This window comes from Bufo bufo, chromosome 4, assembly GCF_905171765.1.
Source record: "Bufo bufo chromosome 4, aBufBuf1.1, whole genome shotgun sequence".
Lineage (NCBI taxonomy): Eukaryota > Metazoa > Chordata > Amphibia > Anura > Bufonidae > Bufo > Bufo bufo.
The window spans coordinates 226,460,509-226,479,304 of NC_053392.1; the positions used below are offsets into that span (position 1 = coordinate 226,460,509).

The window sequence follows — 18,796 nt, forward strand, 5'->3', positions numbered from 1 at the left end:
ACTAGTGGTCATTATACTGCATAGGGGCCAGTGGGGGTCAATTTACCGTGTGGGAGCCACAGGGGGATATAAAAATGTAAAAAAAAAAGCCTCAAGGGGGCCCACTGGGATTTATCACTCCAGGGCCCACATGAACCTGGAGCCATCCCTGATCCCGAGGTGTTCTACTCAAGCACCCAAGCACTTTGGTGCTCGATCAACACTAATTTCTAATATAGTATGTGCTTGAGCTTTTCTGCTGGATTCAGATGTAAAATACCTTACTGTACCTTGATAAAAAATCAACAGTTCATAGGTGCCCTCTAACCTAATCTGTGAAAGGTCTCCAAATCACATCATGCTCCTTATATTTCTTAAGAGCACTTCCCAGGAAAGTACCGTAAGAACGCATACTGTTCTGCGTCACTAAGGTGTGTTGCATCATTATTTTACATTTTCAGTATGTATGCAAGAAATGACTAAGGATAGGTAATGCACCTGACACAATACAAGCACAAGAATGTATGATAATTCTTATTCAAATGAAGATTACGCAAGTGTTAAATTAAAGAAGCAGCCCAGTACTCTGAATCATTCTGTGAAAAGGAGTGTAATCAGAGTGTCTAGGTGCCGGCACTGTGTTTGTGAGGACAGCAATACACAGAAGAAGATTGTGAGACTTGCCACAGGACTATGGGAATACTGGCGCAGGATGACTCCAGAGCACTGCTCAACGAAGGGCTGGACAATGAGATGGTAATCCTTCTGAAACAACTTTTCCATTTGTTTGCCAATTTTTGTAACATTACATGCATTCATAGTTTCAGTTTGAAAACTTGCATTATGATATTGCATTTTTGGTGTTTTCAGTTCTATGCAAACTGTCTTTATAACTCTAGATTTTGAGGATGATGCATTATTTGTTGGTGCACAGCAGCTCTTGTGAATCATCCCATAGTCATATTTCTGTAGTATACAATATAGATTTATTCACATTGAAGGCATTTGTAGTAGGGTGCATGCCTGAAAAAAGCTAGTAGCAAGAAGATAAGACACTAAAGGCTATGTACGCCTTTGGAGGCAGTTTTTGTTTAGAAACAGTTTAGGAAGATAGTGCAGATAGAGACCGGGGGCAAGGTAGTGGGACTGGGGGAGGAATGGAAGGAGGGACTAGAACAGTTCAGAAGAAAAAGTGTAGGGTAAAAAATATACATAAACCTCTCAAATGTATGTATACTAATGCCAGAAGCCTGACTAATAAAACTGGGGACCTGGAATTAGTGATGTGTGAGGAGGAGGGGGGGGGGTATGCCTTTATGTAAAGTCCTGTCTAAAGCCCATACTCCGGGAATATATAAGTGAGGGACATGAACATGTGGAGTCACTGTGGGTAGAGATACATGGAGCTAAAAACAATAATAAATTACTAATAGGAGTTTACTATAAACCACCTAATATACCAGAGTCCACAGAAAATCTACTACTAAACGAGATAGACAAGGCGGCAAATCATAATTAGGTGGTTATTATGGGGGACTTCAACTACCCAGATATAGACTGGGAAACTGAAACTTGTATATCTCATAAAGGAAACAGGTTCTTGGGAATAACCAAAGACAATTACCTATCCCAACGGGTTCAGGACCCGACTAGAGGGACGGCCATACTGGACTTAGTATTAAACAACAGGCCTGACAGAACAACAGACGTGCAGGTTGGTGGACACCTGGGAAATAGTGACTATAAAGTAATAACCTTCCAATTATCATTCAAAAGAGTGTTTCTACAGGGAGGAACAAAAATACCAAACTTCAAAAATGCTAAATTTTGCCAACTAAGAGAGGTCATAGGCCTAACTAACTAGGATAAAGTCCTCAAAAATAAAAATACAGCCACAAAATGGGATATCTTTAAAAGCATCCTAAAATCTCATTGTGAGAGGTACATATCGTATGGGAATAAAAGGTTAAGGAACAAAGAGAAACCAATGTTGATAAATAGAACTGTAAAGAAATCAATAAATGACAAAAAGAAAGCATATAAATCACTAAAACAGGAGGGTTGCACGTAAGCACTGAAAAACTATAAGGAAAAAAATAGAACATGTAAAAAACAAATAAAAGCGGCCAAACTAGAGACCGAGAGATTAATTGCCAAAGAGAGTAAAACTAACCCTAAAATGTTCTTCAATTATATACGTGTAAATGTTAAAAAGTATAAATCTGAAGGTGTCGGCCCTTTAAAGAGTAATGAGGGGGAAGTCGCAGAGAGCGACGAGGAGAAAGCAAAGCTGTTAAATATTTTTTTCTCCAATGTATTCACTGAGGAAAATAAACTGTCAGATGAAATGCTGAATGTAAAAATAAATTCCCCATTAAAGTGTCCTGTCTGACCCAGGAAGAAGTAGTACAGCGACTTAAAAAGATTAAAATAGACAAATTGCCAGGACCGGATGGCATACACCCCCGTATCCTAAGAGAATTAAGTAATGTGATAGCCAGTCCCTTATTTCTGATATTTGCAGACTCTATACTGACAGGGAATGTTTCACAGAATTGGCGCATGGCAAATGTGGTGCCAATATTCAAAAAGGGTCCAAAAACAGAGCCTGGAAACTATAGGCCGTTAAGTTAAACATCTGTTATGGGTAAACTGTTTGAAGGTTTTCTAAGAGATGCTATCTTAGAGCATCTCAACGGAAATAAGAAAATAACGCCATATCAGCATGGCTTCATGAGGGATCGGTCATGCCAAACTAATTTAATCAGTTTCTATGAGGAGGTAAGTTCTAGACTTGACAGCGGCGAATCAATGGATGTCGTATATCTGGACTTCTCCAAAGCATTTAACACTGTACCACATAAAAGGTTAGTATATAAAATGAGAATGCTCGGACTGGGAGAAAATGTCTGTATGCGGGTAAGTAACTGGCTGAGTGATAGAAAACAGAGGGTGGTTATTAACAGTACACACTCAGATTGTGTCACTGTCACTAGTGGGGTACCTCAAGGGTCAGTATTGGGCCCTATTCTCTTCAATATATTTATTAATGATCTTGTAGAAGGCTTGCATAGAGAAATATCAATTTTCGCAGATGACACTAAACTGTGTAAAGTAATTAACACTGAAGAGGACAGTATACTACTACAGAGGGATCTGGATAGATTGGAGGCTTGAGCAGATAAGTGGCAGATGAGGTTTAACACTGACTGTAAACACTAATGATTGAGCTATATGAGTGTTTATAATGTCAGAGAGCAAAGATAAGGATCCCCTCATCTCCTGGTCTGATGGAAAAGACAGAAAATTCAAAAGGTGCTACTAGAGCATGTCACTTTTAATACATTTGACCCACTAACACCTGCTAATTATTTACAATTGTTCACTGGGACTAGTGATTGTCTCTAGGTTGACACGTGTTATTTATTATCTAAAAATGAACATTTATTACTTGTCATTAAAATTTCTTAACTAGAACTAATATAATAAAACTATCAGTTGTGTCTGCACTACCGCTATTAATAATCTGAATTTAGCTATGAGGCTAGCTGGAGGACAACTCATTCACTTTGGACTGCCTGGCTCACTCCTCTATTTCCAATCAGAGTCCACCGTGCACTGTTTGGTGCACACTGTTTGTGTCACAGTACGCTACCCACGGGTTGTGAATGCCCTCCTAGCACTCACTATTTGCTCATTAATGTAGTAGGACTATTGCTTTTGCAGTTCACTAGCTGGCTAAAATGTAACATAGATCACACTCTGCCCCCCCATTTTATTATGTTAGTTCTAGTTAAGAAATTTTAATGACAAGTAATAAATGTTAATTTTTAGATAATAAATAACACATGTCAACCTAGAGACAATCACTGGTCCCAGTGACCAATTGTAAATAATTAACTAGAACATGTCAGCACTGTACAGAAAAAAAGTATGCCATATTTTTAATAAAGACCAATTGAAAAAATGATTTTTAGCTCAAAATAAGTACAATGCAATTATAAAAAATATAGCCCCTAAGGTGTCCATAGCCTTTAAGGATACGGCCACATGGTCAGGTTTCTGCATGAAGTTTTGGAAGCCAAAAGGAGATAAAGGAGAGAAAGTACACCAGACATATTTTTTTAATTTACTCCTGGTTTTGGCTTCCACAACTGAGTCACTAAAAAATAGTCAGCTAGGTCCTGACGGAGGAAACCCTCAAATTTAGAATGGGGTTCATGTGTGGCCATTCTCTATTATATTCCATGGGGAAGATTTACTAATATTGACATCAAAGTGGCTGATGCTGGATGATAAATCTGGCAGACCATTTATTTGGAGTATTTTTTATGCACAGCCAAGCCCCTTTCCAGTAGGACATGCCCCTTTCTATTGAGCAATGCCCTTTGATGAGTGAGAGAGAGAGAGACAAATCTATGTGGTCATGTATACCAGTTTTTTTGTTGCTAATCGTCTCCAGAATTCCCCCACATTTTGATTAGTACATTTCCCCCTTTGAGTGATACAGCCAATTAAAATGTGGTGGAAAAACACCTTTGATATGATTATAAGGTACAGTATGTATTATATAAACTTTGGATTAATTTTGGACAAACTGGCCAAAATGGTTTCTTTCCAGCTTGCCATACACATTAGATAGCTATCATTTGGCTATTTCTTCAAATTCAAATAAGCTGGCACTTATGCCGAAAACTGGCTGGATCTTTGTCAGATCCCATTATAGTCAATAGGTTATCTGGCAGGGGATAGCAGTGTCCAGCTATGCTTCTGCTGGAACAGACTACCGGAGTTTACAATGCATATCTCAACGTACCATTATATCCCTGAGAAAAAATGGATCAAGCGTGTTGAAATTAAAGGTGGGTTTGGACAACATTCATCCAATGTGTCTGGCAGCTTTCGTTTCTTAGGCAACGTGCACATGACCGTTGTGTGTTTTGTGGTCCGCAAATTGGGGATCCGCAAAACACGGATGGCGTCCGTGTGCGTTCCGCAATTTTTCGGAACGGAACGGACAGCCATTGATATAAGTGCCTATTCTTGTCCGCAAAACGGCCAAGAATAGGACAGGTTATGTTATTTTTTGCGGGGTCACGGAACGGAGCAACGGATGCGGACAGCCCACGGAATGCTGTCCGCATCTTTTGCGGCCCCATTAAAGTGAATGGGTCCACATCCGAGCCGCAAAAACTGCGGCTCGGATGCGGACTAAAACAACGGTCATGTGCATGAGGCCTTCGTTTAATCATCCTTATGGACCCAAGTAAAGCACTGCATTTACACAAAGCATTTATTATATAAGCAGAAGCAGGGAAGCAGAGGATAATTTACCTGTGGTTTCTTAAACTGAAGCCATGACTAATACGTCAACAATGGTTGATTGTCTTATGGTTCTCAGCATGAGAAATGATTTTAATAGGCTAATTATTGGATTAGTTCATCACTCTTGTGCCGCAAGCTTACATTTTTTCCCATGCAGGAGCTATAGATGGGCAGAGGGTATGCACCCGTAAAATATTACTCATCTTAAAACATAGATTTAGATAAGGTTGTTTAAAAAAATAGGTCTATACAGTCTATGAAGTGTCTAGAAAAAAAATGTACTCTTTCATTTGTATATCCTTTCATCAAAGTGTGTGGTTTGTATACCCATGAAGTATTGAGGGATTGTATCATTATTGTACATTAGTACAAGAATCAGGGTGCAACTATAATTCATAGGGCCCATAGAAAATTAGTATGGGGCTCCCCCCACCTAGTCTAAAAAAAATTAAAACAGCAGCTTAACCCCTTAAGGACCGGGCTCATTTTCACCTTAAGGACCAGGCCATTTTTTGGAAATCTGACCAGTGTCACTTTAAGTGCTAATAACTTTAAAACGCTTTGACTTATCCAGGCCATTCTGAGATTGTTTTTTCGTCACATATTGTACTTCATGACACTGGTAAAATGAAGTCAAAAAAATTATTTTTTTTGCACAAAAAAATACCTAATTTACCAAAAATTTGGAAAAATTTGCAAATTTCAAAGTTTCAGTTTCTCTACTTCAGTAATACATAGTAATACCCCAAAAAATTGTGATGACTTTACATTCCCCATATGTCTACTTCATGCTTGAATTGTTTTGGGAATGATATTTTATTTTTTGGGGATGTTATAAGGCTTAGAAGTTTAGAAGCAAATCTTGAAATTTTTCCGAAATTTACAAAAACTCAATTTTTAGGGACCAGTTCAGGTTTGAAGTCACTTTGCGAGGCTTACATAATAAAAACCACCCAAAAATGACCCCATCTAAGAAACTACACCCCTCAAGGTATTCAAAACTGATTTTGCATACATTGTTAACCCTTTAGGTGTTGCACAAGAGTTATTGGCAAATGGGGAGGAAATTTGAGAATTTGATTTTTTTGTCTAATTTTTCATTTTAACCCATTTTTTCCACTAACAAAGCAAGGGTTAACAGCCAAACAAAACTGTATCTTTATTGCCCTGACTCTGCTGTTCACAGAAACACCCAATATGTGGCCGTAAACTACTGTACGGCCTCACAGCGGGGCGTAGAGTGAAAGGTGCGCCGTTTGGTTTTTGGAAGGCTGATTTTTATGGACTGGTTTATTTACACCATGTCCCATTTGAAGCCCCCTGATGCACCCCTAGAGGAGAAACTCCCTAAAAGTGACCCCATCTAAGAAACTACACCCCTCAAGGTATTCAAAACTGATTTTACATACGTCGTTAACCCTTTAGGTGTTGCACAAGAGTTATTGGCAAATGGAGATGAAATTTGAGAATTTCATTTTTTTGCCTAATTTTCAATTTTAACCCATTTTTTTCACTAACAAAGCAAGGGTTAACAGCCAAACAAAACTGTATCTTTATTGCCCTGACTCTGCTGTTCACAGAAACACCCCATATGTGGCTGTAAACTACTGTACGGCCACACAGCGGGGCGTAGAGTGAAAGGTGCGCCGACTGTTTTTTTGACACCATGTCCCATTTGAAGCCCCCCTGATGCACCCCTAGAGTAGAAACTCCATAAACGTGACCCCATCTAAGAAACTACACCCCTCAAGGTATTCAAAACTGATTTTACAAACTTTGTTAACCCTTTAGGTGTTGCACAAGATTTAATGGAAAATAGAGACACAATTTCAAAATTTCACATTTTTGGCAGATTTTCCATTTTAATATTTTTTTTCCAGTTACAAAGCAAGGGTTAACAGCCAAACAAAACTCATTATTTATGGCCCTGATTCTGTAGTTTACAGAAACACCCCATATGTGGTCGTAAACCGCTGTACGGGCACACGGCAGGGCGCAGAAGGAAAGGAATGCCATACGGTTTTTGGAAGGCAGGTTTTGCTGGACTGTTTTTTTTACACCATGTCCCATTTGAAGCCCCCCTGATGCACCCCTAGAGTAGAAACTCCAGAAAAGTGACCCCATTTTAGAAACTACGGGATAGGGTGGCAGTATTGTTGGTACTAGTTTAGGGTACATATGATTTTTGGTTGCTCTATATTACACTTTTTGTGCGGCAAGGTAACAAGAATTAGCTTTTTTGGCACCGTTTTTTTTTTTTGTTATTTACAACATTCATCTGACAGGTTAGATCATGTGGTAATTTCATAGAGCAGGTTGTCACGGACGCGGCGATACCTAATATGTATTACATTTTTTTAATTTATGTAAGTTTTACCCAATGATTTCATTTTTAAAACAAAAAAAAGTTTTAGTGTCTCCATAGTCTAAGAGTCATAGTTTTTTCAGTTTTTGGGCGATTATCTTAAGTAGGGTCTCATTTTTTGCGGGAGGAGATGACGGTTTGATTGGCACTATTTTGGGGTGCATAAGACTTTTTGATCGCTTGCTATTACACTTTTTGTGACGTAAGATGACAAAAAATTGCTTTTTTTACACAGTTTTTTTTTTTTTTTTACGGTGGTCACCTGAGGGGTTAGGTCATGTGATATTTTTATAGAGTCGGTCGATACGGACGCGGCAATACCTAATATGTATACTTTTTTTTTTATTTATGTAAGTTTTACACAATGATTTCATTTTTGAAACAAAAAAAAATATGTTTTAGTGTCTCCATAGTCTAAGAGCCATAGTTTTTTCAGTTTTTGGGTGATTATCTTAAGTAGGGTCTAATTTTTTGCGGGATGAGATGACGGTTTGATTGCTACAATTTTGGCGTACATGCGACTTTTTTGATCACTTTTATTACCTTTTTTTGGGAAGTAAGGTGAGCAAAATTTCAATTTCATCATAGTTTTTTATTTTTTATTTTTATGGCGTTCACCGTTCGGGTAAAGTAACATGACCGTTTTATAGATCAGGTCGTTACGGATGCGGCGATACCAAACATGTGTAGGGAATGTTATTTTTTTAATTTTTAATCGGTGATAAATGTGTTTTTTGATTTTTACTTTTTTTTCACTTTTTTTCACTTTTTTTTTTACCCAGACCCACTTGGTTCTTGAAGATCCAGTGGGTCTGATGTCTGTATAATACAGTACAGTACAATATATATTGTTCTGTACTGTATTTTACTTACACTGAACAGATCTATGCTTTCAGCACAGATCTGTTCAGCACCATGGACAGCAGGACGCCTGAGAGGCGTCCTGTTGCCATGGGAACCTTCCCCGTCTGCTCAGAACTGCGCAGACGGGGAAGGGTAAGGATGGGATCTGGCGGGGGGCTGTCTGGGAGCTCTCTCCCTCTCCATCGGGGGGCTGCAAAGGCACAGCAGCCCCCCGATCGGAGAGGGAGGGAGCTCCCTGAGCTGTTAACTTTTTCCATACAGCGGTCCGTACGGACCGCTGTATGGAAAGGGTTAAACGGCTGACATCGCATCACTGATGTCAGCCGTTTATACCAGGGTGTCAGCAATGTGCTGGCACCCTGGTATACCCACTCTACACCAAAGATTATTCAATGGGAGGCGGGCGGGGGATCGCGATCCCGCCTGCCGCACCGCCCGCCTCCCGCACCACCCCCACCGCCCGCAACACCCCCCCTGCACCTCCCACCGGGCTAAAATCATTCAGAGGTGCAGGGGGGGGTGATAAAAATATATTTTCGGCACACTAAAGTTTCTGATCGCCGCGGTCAGGGACCGCAGCGATCAGAAACTGCAGAAAGCGCAACAAACCGCAGGTCTGAATTGACCTGCGGTTTGTTGCGATCGCGGACATGGGGGAGTCACGGGACCCCCCCGCGCATTTAGCCGAGGTGCCTGCTCAATGATTTGAGCAGGCACCTTGTTCCGATCACAGCCGGCCGGGCGACAGTGATCGGAACAACACATGACGTACCGGTACGTCATGTGTCCTTAAGGACTCGGGAAACATGCCGTACCGATACGTCATGTGTCCTTAAGGGGTTAAAGGGATATTCCAATCTTGCTAAATCAGCCTGAGCTGCAGTTACAGCAGAATTCACTTCCTGGTTTTCTGGTGGTAAGGCTGGGCGGGCTTAGGCAGTTTGAGTAAAGGTCGGCCACGCCTCCTTATGACATCACACTGAGCACTCAGTCTGGCAGCCTGCAGTTTCTGTGAGGCCCCTCCCCCTGCTGGGGAATCATCAGAGAGCCATGTGAAGTGAGCTCAGTGTACAGTAACACCTGGCTGTCATGCAGTTTTACACACAAAATCTCAGTCTGATCTTTTACAAACCCATTCTGTGCATCAAAAACTATAATTCCATATTATACATTAGCTCAAAAGCTTGACCAACCCCCACCCACCAGCACTGATGCAGATTTGTTTCCATTACAGCTGTACTCTAGTTGTGTATAAACCTTACACTATGTATCTTTATAGATGCATATACAGCTCAGCTACACGTGTCTTCTCCAGTCCCCTAACATCACTTTGGCTGAATGGCTTCCTATACAGCCCTGCTACATCTTTATTCTACTCCCCCACTAGCACTGTGTCTGAAAAGCTTCATATACAGCTCTGCTACTATCTGTTTTTGTCTTCAACCAGCACTGTGTCAGAACAGCCGCATATTCAGCTCTGCTACATCTGTTTCTCTCTTCCACCAGCATTGATGCTGACCTGCCACATATACAGCCCTGCTACATCTGTTTTTCTCTTACATTTGTTTTTCTCTTCAACCAGCACTGTGTCAAAACATCCGCATATTCAGCTCTGCTACATCTGTTTCTCTCTTCCACCAGCATTGATATTGACCCGCCAGATATACAGCTCTGCTACATATGTCTATTCCCTTCCCCACTAGAACTATGGCTGAACAGCAGCATATTCAGCTCTGCTACATCCATCAGCCCCCAAGTGCCTCCACCAGCCCCCAAGTGCCTCCATCTGCCCCCAAGTGCCTCCATGTGCCCCCAAGTGTCTCCATGTGCCCCCAAGTGCCTCCACCAGCCCCCAAGTGCCTCCATCTGCCCCCAAGTGCCTCCATCTGCCCCCAAGTGCCTCCACCATCTGCCCCCAAGTGCCTCCACCATCAGCCCCCAAAGTGCCTCCATCTGCCCCCAAGTGCCTCCACCAGCCCCCAAGTGCCTCTATCTGCCCCCAAGTGCCTCCACCAGCCCCCAAAGTGCCTCCATCTGCCCCTAAAGTGCCTACATCAGACCCCAAAGTGCCTACATCAGACCCCAAAGTGCCGACATCAGCCCCCAATCGTTGGTGGAATTGGTGGTGCACATAGAAATAATACTCACCCACCGCTTATGTTCTCCGACGATGTCCGCACTGTCTCTTCACTGCACTAGGTGTTCAGGCGGCTCAAAAGAATATGGATCCGCGCAAGAGATAAGAATGCGCAAGCAGCGCAAGCAGCACAAGAGATAAGAATGCGCAAGCGCGACCCATGGATGCGGCTGCCGAGCGGTGGCCGTATCCATGGGCAGCTTGCATAAACAATGGATCAAGAAAATTATATTTTAAACAGATGAGTGCAATTTTTTAAATAAGATATATTTAGAAAATAGTTCATTGGGGCATAAATAATTTAATTAAATAGGATTATGAAGATGAGAATACCCATTTCAGTAGCAATAAATAAAGGTAAGTATAATAGCATAATATATCAGAAAACTAACATAATAGCAAAACAAGCTGACATATTGTTATTCCCCAAAACAACGTACAATATTCTTCCACCTGATTGGGACCCCTCCACCACTGAGCCTCATAGCAAGTGAAATGGCTTCTTAGGTTATAGTTATGCCCATGGGAAGATTTATGTCAAGATATTACACTGACAACCAGAGAATATCTTGGCAGGAGCGCACACTCCTCTGAGCATTCAGCATTGTCATTACCTCTAGAAAGGGGACCTCAATAAATATGGGTTTTATAATATAATCTTATGGTAGCTATATAAATCACTATGCAGTGAGCTCCCCCTAGTGGTGGTTGCAGGCAAGCAAAATTTCTCATTTAGATTAAATGGGTTGTTCATGGGGAAAAAAATAATAATAATCAGCTGAGCATGGGTTATACAAGTAAAAAAAAATAATGGTGCTGCTCCCATTTGGAGGCTGTTTTCATAACATGTGACCAGTGCGGCCAGTCACTCACTGTAACGAGTTACATTACTAAAGTAAGTATTAATACTAAAATCATAGGACTGCTTTGCATTATCAGAATGGTCATTAATTATGCATTCTTTAAAGGGGTTTTCTTACTTCAGGAAGTGGCATTTATCATGTACAGAAAGTTAATACAAGGCACTTACTATTGTATTGTATTGCACATATTGCCTCCTTTGCTGGCTTCATTTATTTTTCAATCACATTACACACTAGTGTTGAGCCTGAATATTCGAATCGCAAATTTTAATTGTGAATATCGCCATATCGAGAATTCGAATATTTAGAATATAGTGCTATACATTAGTGAAAAAAAAAAAAAGCTTGAGAAAGACCGCAACAAGCGGTTGAAACGTCGCTATATGACACTGGGTGAATAAACCACGTTGATTCCTTGACCTTACTGGAGTGCTGCTGGCTTCTTTGTATTTTTGCTATATATTAGTATTCGCAAATAGAGTTGAATATTCTAATCGCAAATTTATCGCGAATATATTACATTGCCGATTTTCACAATCAAGTAAACAATGACTGGAGATCACGAATTCTCGAATTTGCGAATTTATGGCGAATGATCGGCCAAAAATTTGAAAAATATGGCAAATTCGAATATTGCCTATGCCACTCATCACTATTAGACACTGCTTATTTCCAAGTGTTACACCCACCGCTGCACACTATAGGAAAAAGTATGACCCGTCTGGTGGCTGGGACAGTGGGAGCACGCATAATGTATAATGCAATGGAAAAAGGAATCCAGCCAGCAAAGGAGACAAGATGCACACTAACAATATATTAGTAAGTGCCTTGTATTAACTAACCCCTTTAAATTCTAGCAGTGTTTCTAGAAATGATAAAAAATACATTTATTCCTTCTCAAGTCAACTCCAGTACAGTGTACAGAAATATGATTTTCAACAAGATTTAGATTTTTTTTTGTTCTTTTGTACAGGAAATATTTGGACACAGAACAGTACGATGGCAGAAAGCCCTTTGCATTGCAGGCTACATATTTTCTTTTGGATTACTCTGGCTTTTGTTTTACTGGAAACCTGATTGGGAAGTCTTGGCCTGCTGTACCCCATGTACACTCCAAGAAGCAAATGTTGTACTGCTCAGAGAAACGGTAAGCAACTAATACTTATCTGTATACAATTGTGCACATATTGCATAAGTATCAATTAAGGTACAAGTAAGACACTAATAAATATTGTAGCGATAGTACGTATATGTTTGGTTAGTAAAAAGTAAATGCAAAAATTTGTAATTGGTGTGAGAGATGACAAACAATCTTGAAATCTGTTTTGTTTCCAATTTGTCAAATAAAAAAATAATAATTTGAGGCTGAATTGATAGACCATTGGCAATTAGTTTCCATACCATGGATCACTTCCAGTAAATCTCCATACATAGCTGGTCTCTTTAGGGAGAGCCAGCACCCTGCTTAAGCTGCATCCAAGGCATTACAGTTTTAAGATGTTTGAATCAAAGGTAAAAGTGGATCCAACAGGAAGGAGGAATATAAATCCTTCTTTTAAATTCCTTGCTTCATTGAAATCCACTTCTAGACTTGGCTCAAGAACTGCATCAAAAATAACCACAAAAACTGCATATGTATTTCCAATATGTATACACTCTTTTGGAGGTTCCTAGGGGGGCTTAGATGAGCTGGTTTTCACATTTAATTGTTGTAGGTAGAGATGAGTGACTTGATTCTCTAAAATCATCTTTGCCCCAAATTTTACCAAAGTTTTGGGTCAAATTTGAATGTATGGGGATACAATTCAGGTGAATTATTCAAATTACATTTTTTCAGATCAGAAGACAGGAAAGATAAAAGAAGATCACATGACCCCAGGCGTTGTATATGCAAACATACCAGTATGCCTTTGCCATTTCTGATCATTTACCGCTTCCTGACACATGATGTAATAGTACATCATGAAGGCAAGTGACTTGCCGCATTTTGACGTACTATGACGTCATGGTGATCGGGCGGGCATCGGAGCGGTGCGCGCCCGATCACTGCAGGGGCCCGGCAGTCCCTGATAGCCGGGCCCCTGCTGTATCCTCTGACATCGCTGTAAAAGCCAATGGTGGCAGATTAACCCCTTCTATGCCGTGGTCAGCGCTGACCGCAACATAGAAGGGGTTTGCGGCGGGTGAGGGAGCCCATCGGGTCCTTGCGCTGCTGTGGCGGGGACTCGATGGGTGACAAGGAAGCCCGATGCCATGCACAGGCTGCCCAATGCCTTGTACGGCATCGGGACCTGCCTTCTACGGGGGCCGAGGAAATCCAGCCCCAGGCTGGGTCTCCTAGGCAACCTGTTAGTGTATTACTCTCTGTAATACATTATCAGGCAATGCATTACAATACAGATGCATTGTAATGAATTGTAGAGAGGATAATATCCCCAAAAGTTAAGTCCTAGAGTTGGACAGAAATAAAGTTTAAAAAAAAGCAAAAAAAAGTGTTTTTAATGAAAAAAGTTGTTTCAAGTAAAAAAGAAGAAAATGCCCCTTTCCCCAGATTTTATAATAAAAAATAGAAAAAAAGGAAAAAACACACATATTAGGTATCACTGCGTCTGTAACGACCAGCTCTATTAATATATCACATGCTCCACCCCGTCCGATAAACACCATAAAAAATTAAATAAAAACTGTGTCAAATAAAGCCATTTTTGTCACCTTACATCACAAAAAGTACAACACCAAGCGATCAAAAAGGCGTATGTCCCACAAAATGGTACCATTAAGGGTCCATTCACACGTCCGGAATTTGGGTCCGCATTCGTTTTGCAATTTGCAGACCCATTCACTTTCAATGGGGCTGGAATGGATGCAAATCCACATTTCCTGGATCCGCATCCGTTTTTTCGGGATCCGGAATTTCGTTCCTGAAAAAAATAGAACATGTCCTATTCTTGTCCGCAATTGCGGACCAGAAAAGGCATTTTCTATTATAGGGTCTGTGATGTGCGGTACGCAAATTGCGGATCGCACATTGCAGGTGTCCATGTTTTGCGGATCCGCAATTTGCGGATCCGCAAAACACTTACGGACGTGTGAATGGACCCTTAAACCGTCACCTCATCCCGGAAAAAATGAGACCCTACATAAGAAGATTGTTAAAAAAAAATAAAAAACTATAGCTCTCAGAACATGGAGACACTAAAACATAATTTTTTTGTTTCAAATATGCTACTATTGTGTTAAAGTGAAATTAATTAAAAAAGTATATGTATTAGGTATCGTTGCATCCATAACAACCAGCTCTATCACATGACCTAACCCCTCAGCTGAACACCATAAAAAGTTTAAATTAAAACTGCCAAAAAAAGGCTTTTTTGTCACCTTACATCACAAAAATTGCAACACCAAGCGATCAAAAAGGCATATGCCCCCCAAAATAGTACCAATCAAATCGTCACCTCATCCCACAAAAAATAAGACCCTAACTAAGACAATCAGTAAAAAAATAAAAAAAAATATGACTCTCAGACAATGGAGGAAAAAAAAGGGAGACAATGCGGCAGCACTCTGCAAATCAGACAAAGTACAACAATGCTTACAAAAATTATGGTGCTAATACTACGCTTATTTATAAAAGCGAGATGCTTGGTCAATGCATTTTGTACAAAACCATCTAAGCCCGTATGCCAAACGTCAAGGCGATCTCTGTTACACGGTCATTATGGCGCATAACAGGTAGTATTTAGTGTTAGGACCCGTGTAACAGAGATCGCCATGACGTTTGGCATACGGGCTTAGATGGTTTTGTACAAAATGCATTGACCAAGCATCTCGCTTTTATAAATAAGCGTAGTATTAGCACCATAATTTTTGTAAGCATTGTTGTACTTTGTCAGATTTGCAGAGTGCTGCCGCATTGTCTCCCTTTTTTTTCCTATAGGTCTTTGCCATAGCGGCGTGCACCTGCGCACTGGGAGGTGCTGACTAACCCTCTTTTTTTTCTCAGACAATGGAGACACTAAAATATTATTATTTTTGCTTCAAAATTGCTATTATTGTGTTAAAGTGAAATAAATTTTAAAAAGTATACATATTAGGTATTGCCGCGTCCATAACAACCTGCTCTATAAACATATCACATGACCTAACCCCTCAAGTGAACACCGTAAAAAAAAAAAATGAAAACAGTGCCAAAAAGCCATTTTTTTGTCACCTAACATCACATAAAGTGCAACACCAAGCGAAGAACCCCTCTGAGGAGCTTGAAGAAAGTTGCATACAGTCCTAGGAGACCCCAAAATGTCATCCACAGCTTTTCTATTTTTCAGGGCAATTGAAGCACTTTTGATTTGGATTGAATTTATTGGGACCCAAGTCGAATCTGAATTAAATTTCAAAAAATTCTTTCATTACTAGTTGTAACTACAGTGCCTTGCAAACGTATACATCCCCATTGATTTTTTTCAAATTTTGTTACATTACAGGCTTAAGTTCAATGTTTTGTTAATCTGAATTTTATGTGATGGATCAGAATACAATAGTCTAAGTTGGTGAAGGGAAATGAGAAAAATATATAAATAAGGCCTCATGCACACGACCGTTCAGTTTTTTGCGGTCCGCAAACTGCGGATCCGCAAAAAACGGAAGCCGCCCGTGTGCCTTCCGCAATTTGCGGAATGGAACAGGCGGCCGTCAATATAAATGCCTATTCTTGTCCGCAAAGCGAGGACAAGAATAGGACATGTTATATTTTTTTTGCAGGGCCGCGGAACGGAGCAACAGATGTGGACAGCATCTTTTGCGGCCCCATTGAAGTGAATGGGTCTGCATCCGAGCCGCCAAAACGGCAGCTCGGATGCGGACCCAAACAACGGCCGTGTGCATGAGGCCTAAAACTATTGTTTAGGAATAGAAAACAGAAAATTGGCATGTGCGTATGTATTCACCCCCTTTGTTAGGAAGCCCATAAAAAACTCTGGTGCAACCAATTACCTTGAAAAGTCACATAATTCGTTAAATGATGTCCACCTGTGTGCAATCTAAGTGTCACATGATCTGTCATTACATATACACACCTTTTTTGAAAGGCCCCAGAGGCTGCAACACCTAAGCAAGAGGCATCACTAACCAAACACTGCCATGAAGACCAAGGAACTCTCTAAACAAGTAAGGGACAATGTTGTTGAGAAGTACAAGTTAGGTTATAAAAAAATATCCAAATCTTTGATGATCTCCAGGAGCACCATCAAATCTATCATAAGCAAATGGAAAGAACATGGCACAACAGCAAATCTGCCAAGAGACGGTCGCCCACCAAAACTCATGGACCGGGCAAGGAGGGCATTAATCAGAGTGGCAGCACAGAGACCTAAGGTAACCCTGAAGGAGCTGCAGAGTTCCACAGCAGAGACTGGAGTATCTGTACATAGGACGACAATAAGCCGTACGCTCTATAGAGTTGGGCTTTATGGCAGAGTGGTCAGAAGAAAGAAAATTACTTTCAGCTAAAAACAAAAAGGCACGTTGTGAGTTCGCAAAAAGGCATGTGGGAGACTTTCGAAATGTATGGAGGAAGGTGCTCTGGTCTGATGAGACTAAAATTTAACTTTTTGGCCATCAAAGAAAACGCTATGTCTGGCGCAAACCCAACACATCACTTCACCCAAAGAACACCATCCCCACAGTGAAACATGGTGGTGGCAGCATCATGCTGTGGGGATGTTTTTTAGCAACCAGGACTGGGAAACTGGTCAGAGTGGAGGGAAAGATGGATGGTGATAAATACAGGGATATTCTTGAGACAAAACCTGTCCCACTCTGTGTGTGATTTGAGGCTAGGGTGGAGGTTTACCTTCCAGCAGGACAAATGACCCCAAACACACGGCTAAATCAACACTTGACTGGTTTAAGTGGAAATATGTAATTGTGTTGGAATGGCTTAGTCAAAGCCCAGATCTCAATCCAATAGAAAATCTGTGATCAGACTTAAAGATTGCTGTTCACAAGTGCAAACCATCCAACTTGAAGGAGCTGGAGCAGTTTTGCAAGGAGAAATGGGTAAAAATCCCAGTGGTAAGAAGTGGCAAGTTCATAGAGACTTATCCAAAGCGACTTGGAGCTGTGATTGCCGCAAAAGGTGGCTCTACAAAGTATTGACTTTAGGGGGGTGAATAGTTATGCACATAGATTTTTTTCAGTAATTTTGTCATATTTGTTGTTTGCTTCGCAATAAAAAAATAAATAAAAAAAAATCTTCAAAGTTGTGGGCATGTTCTGTAAATTAAATTATGCAAATCTAACAATCCATGTTAATTCCAGGTTGTGAGGCACCAAAATACTAAAAAAGTCAAGGGGGTGATTACTTTTGCAAGGCACTGTATGTGTATATATATGTCCTGCTTCCGTGTGTATGAATAAATAATATATTACTATTCACCTTGTGAAATTGGCACGCACCTACACACTGTGTTCAATCAGTGCGGACATTGTCCGACTGTGAAGGGGCACATCCCTTTGGAAAATGGCAATGGTAATACCCAGTTGTCAATTAATTCATGTGCTTCCAGGAGCAATAAAAGCTGATTGTTTGCTTTATGCATCCATTCCATCAATTATAAAACCACCTGGAGTGTCACTTTATGTATATTTGTCAATCTGTCTTATACCCTTTAAAAACTTATGGTAATATTTTTGAGATATTAGCTGATAATTTTTTTTCTTTCTGTCAGGATGAGTTTAAAAGATGCTCCAAAAAGAAGGTCCAATGGATCCATATCTCAGAACTGAGCTCCAGTGAATTCTTACATGAGGATGAAAACTGTATTATCAGGAAATCAATCATAAAGCCAGAACTGAAGGTGAGCACACAGGTTAAACAGCCAGTTATTTGCTTATGGAATTATGACTCCATTAATATGAATGTACTTTTCCCTTTATTTTGCAGTGAGAGGTTTTGAATGAAATAATAGGATATGTTTGTAATGGATACACTTTGTGAAAAATCAATAAGGGGCTGTTTTATTAAAATTGTCCAAAATAGTAATCAATCACAGCACAGCTTTTATGTTTCAGAATGTAAAATGTAAGCTGTGCTGTGATTCACTGCTATGGGCAACAAAGACCGTTTCATAAATCTCCCCAATATGTTCTTACCGCCTGCATCTGTCAGTCTTGACCGTGACCCCTAGTTATGCCACTGATCACACCTGTTTTGTTTGTTCCTCATAAATTCGCTATTGATGACGCAAACAAGCAGGTGTTATACTA

General features: G+C 40.4%; 1 protein-coding gene across 1 annotated transcript in view; it reads left to right on the top strand.

The window, feature by feature from the left end:
- The first annotated feature begins 593 nt into the window (after positions 1-593).
- Positions 594-18,796, top strand: part of LOC120997965 (probable cation-transporting ATPase 13A4) — a 216,057-nt gene continuing 197,854 nt past the window's right edge. Inside the window, exons 1-3 of the mRNA XM_040428349.1 lie at positions 594-735; positions 12,507-12,680; positions 18,259-18,387. Coding sequence (XP_040284283.1) covers positions 673-735; positions 12,507-12,680; positions 18,259-18,387 — 366 coding nt within the window. The 5' untranslated portion in view covers positions 594-672. The remainder of the gene's footprint in view (positions 736-12,506; positions 12,681-18,258; positions 18,388-18,796) is intronic.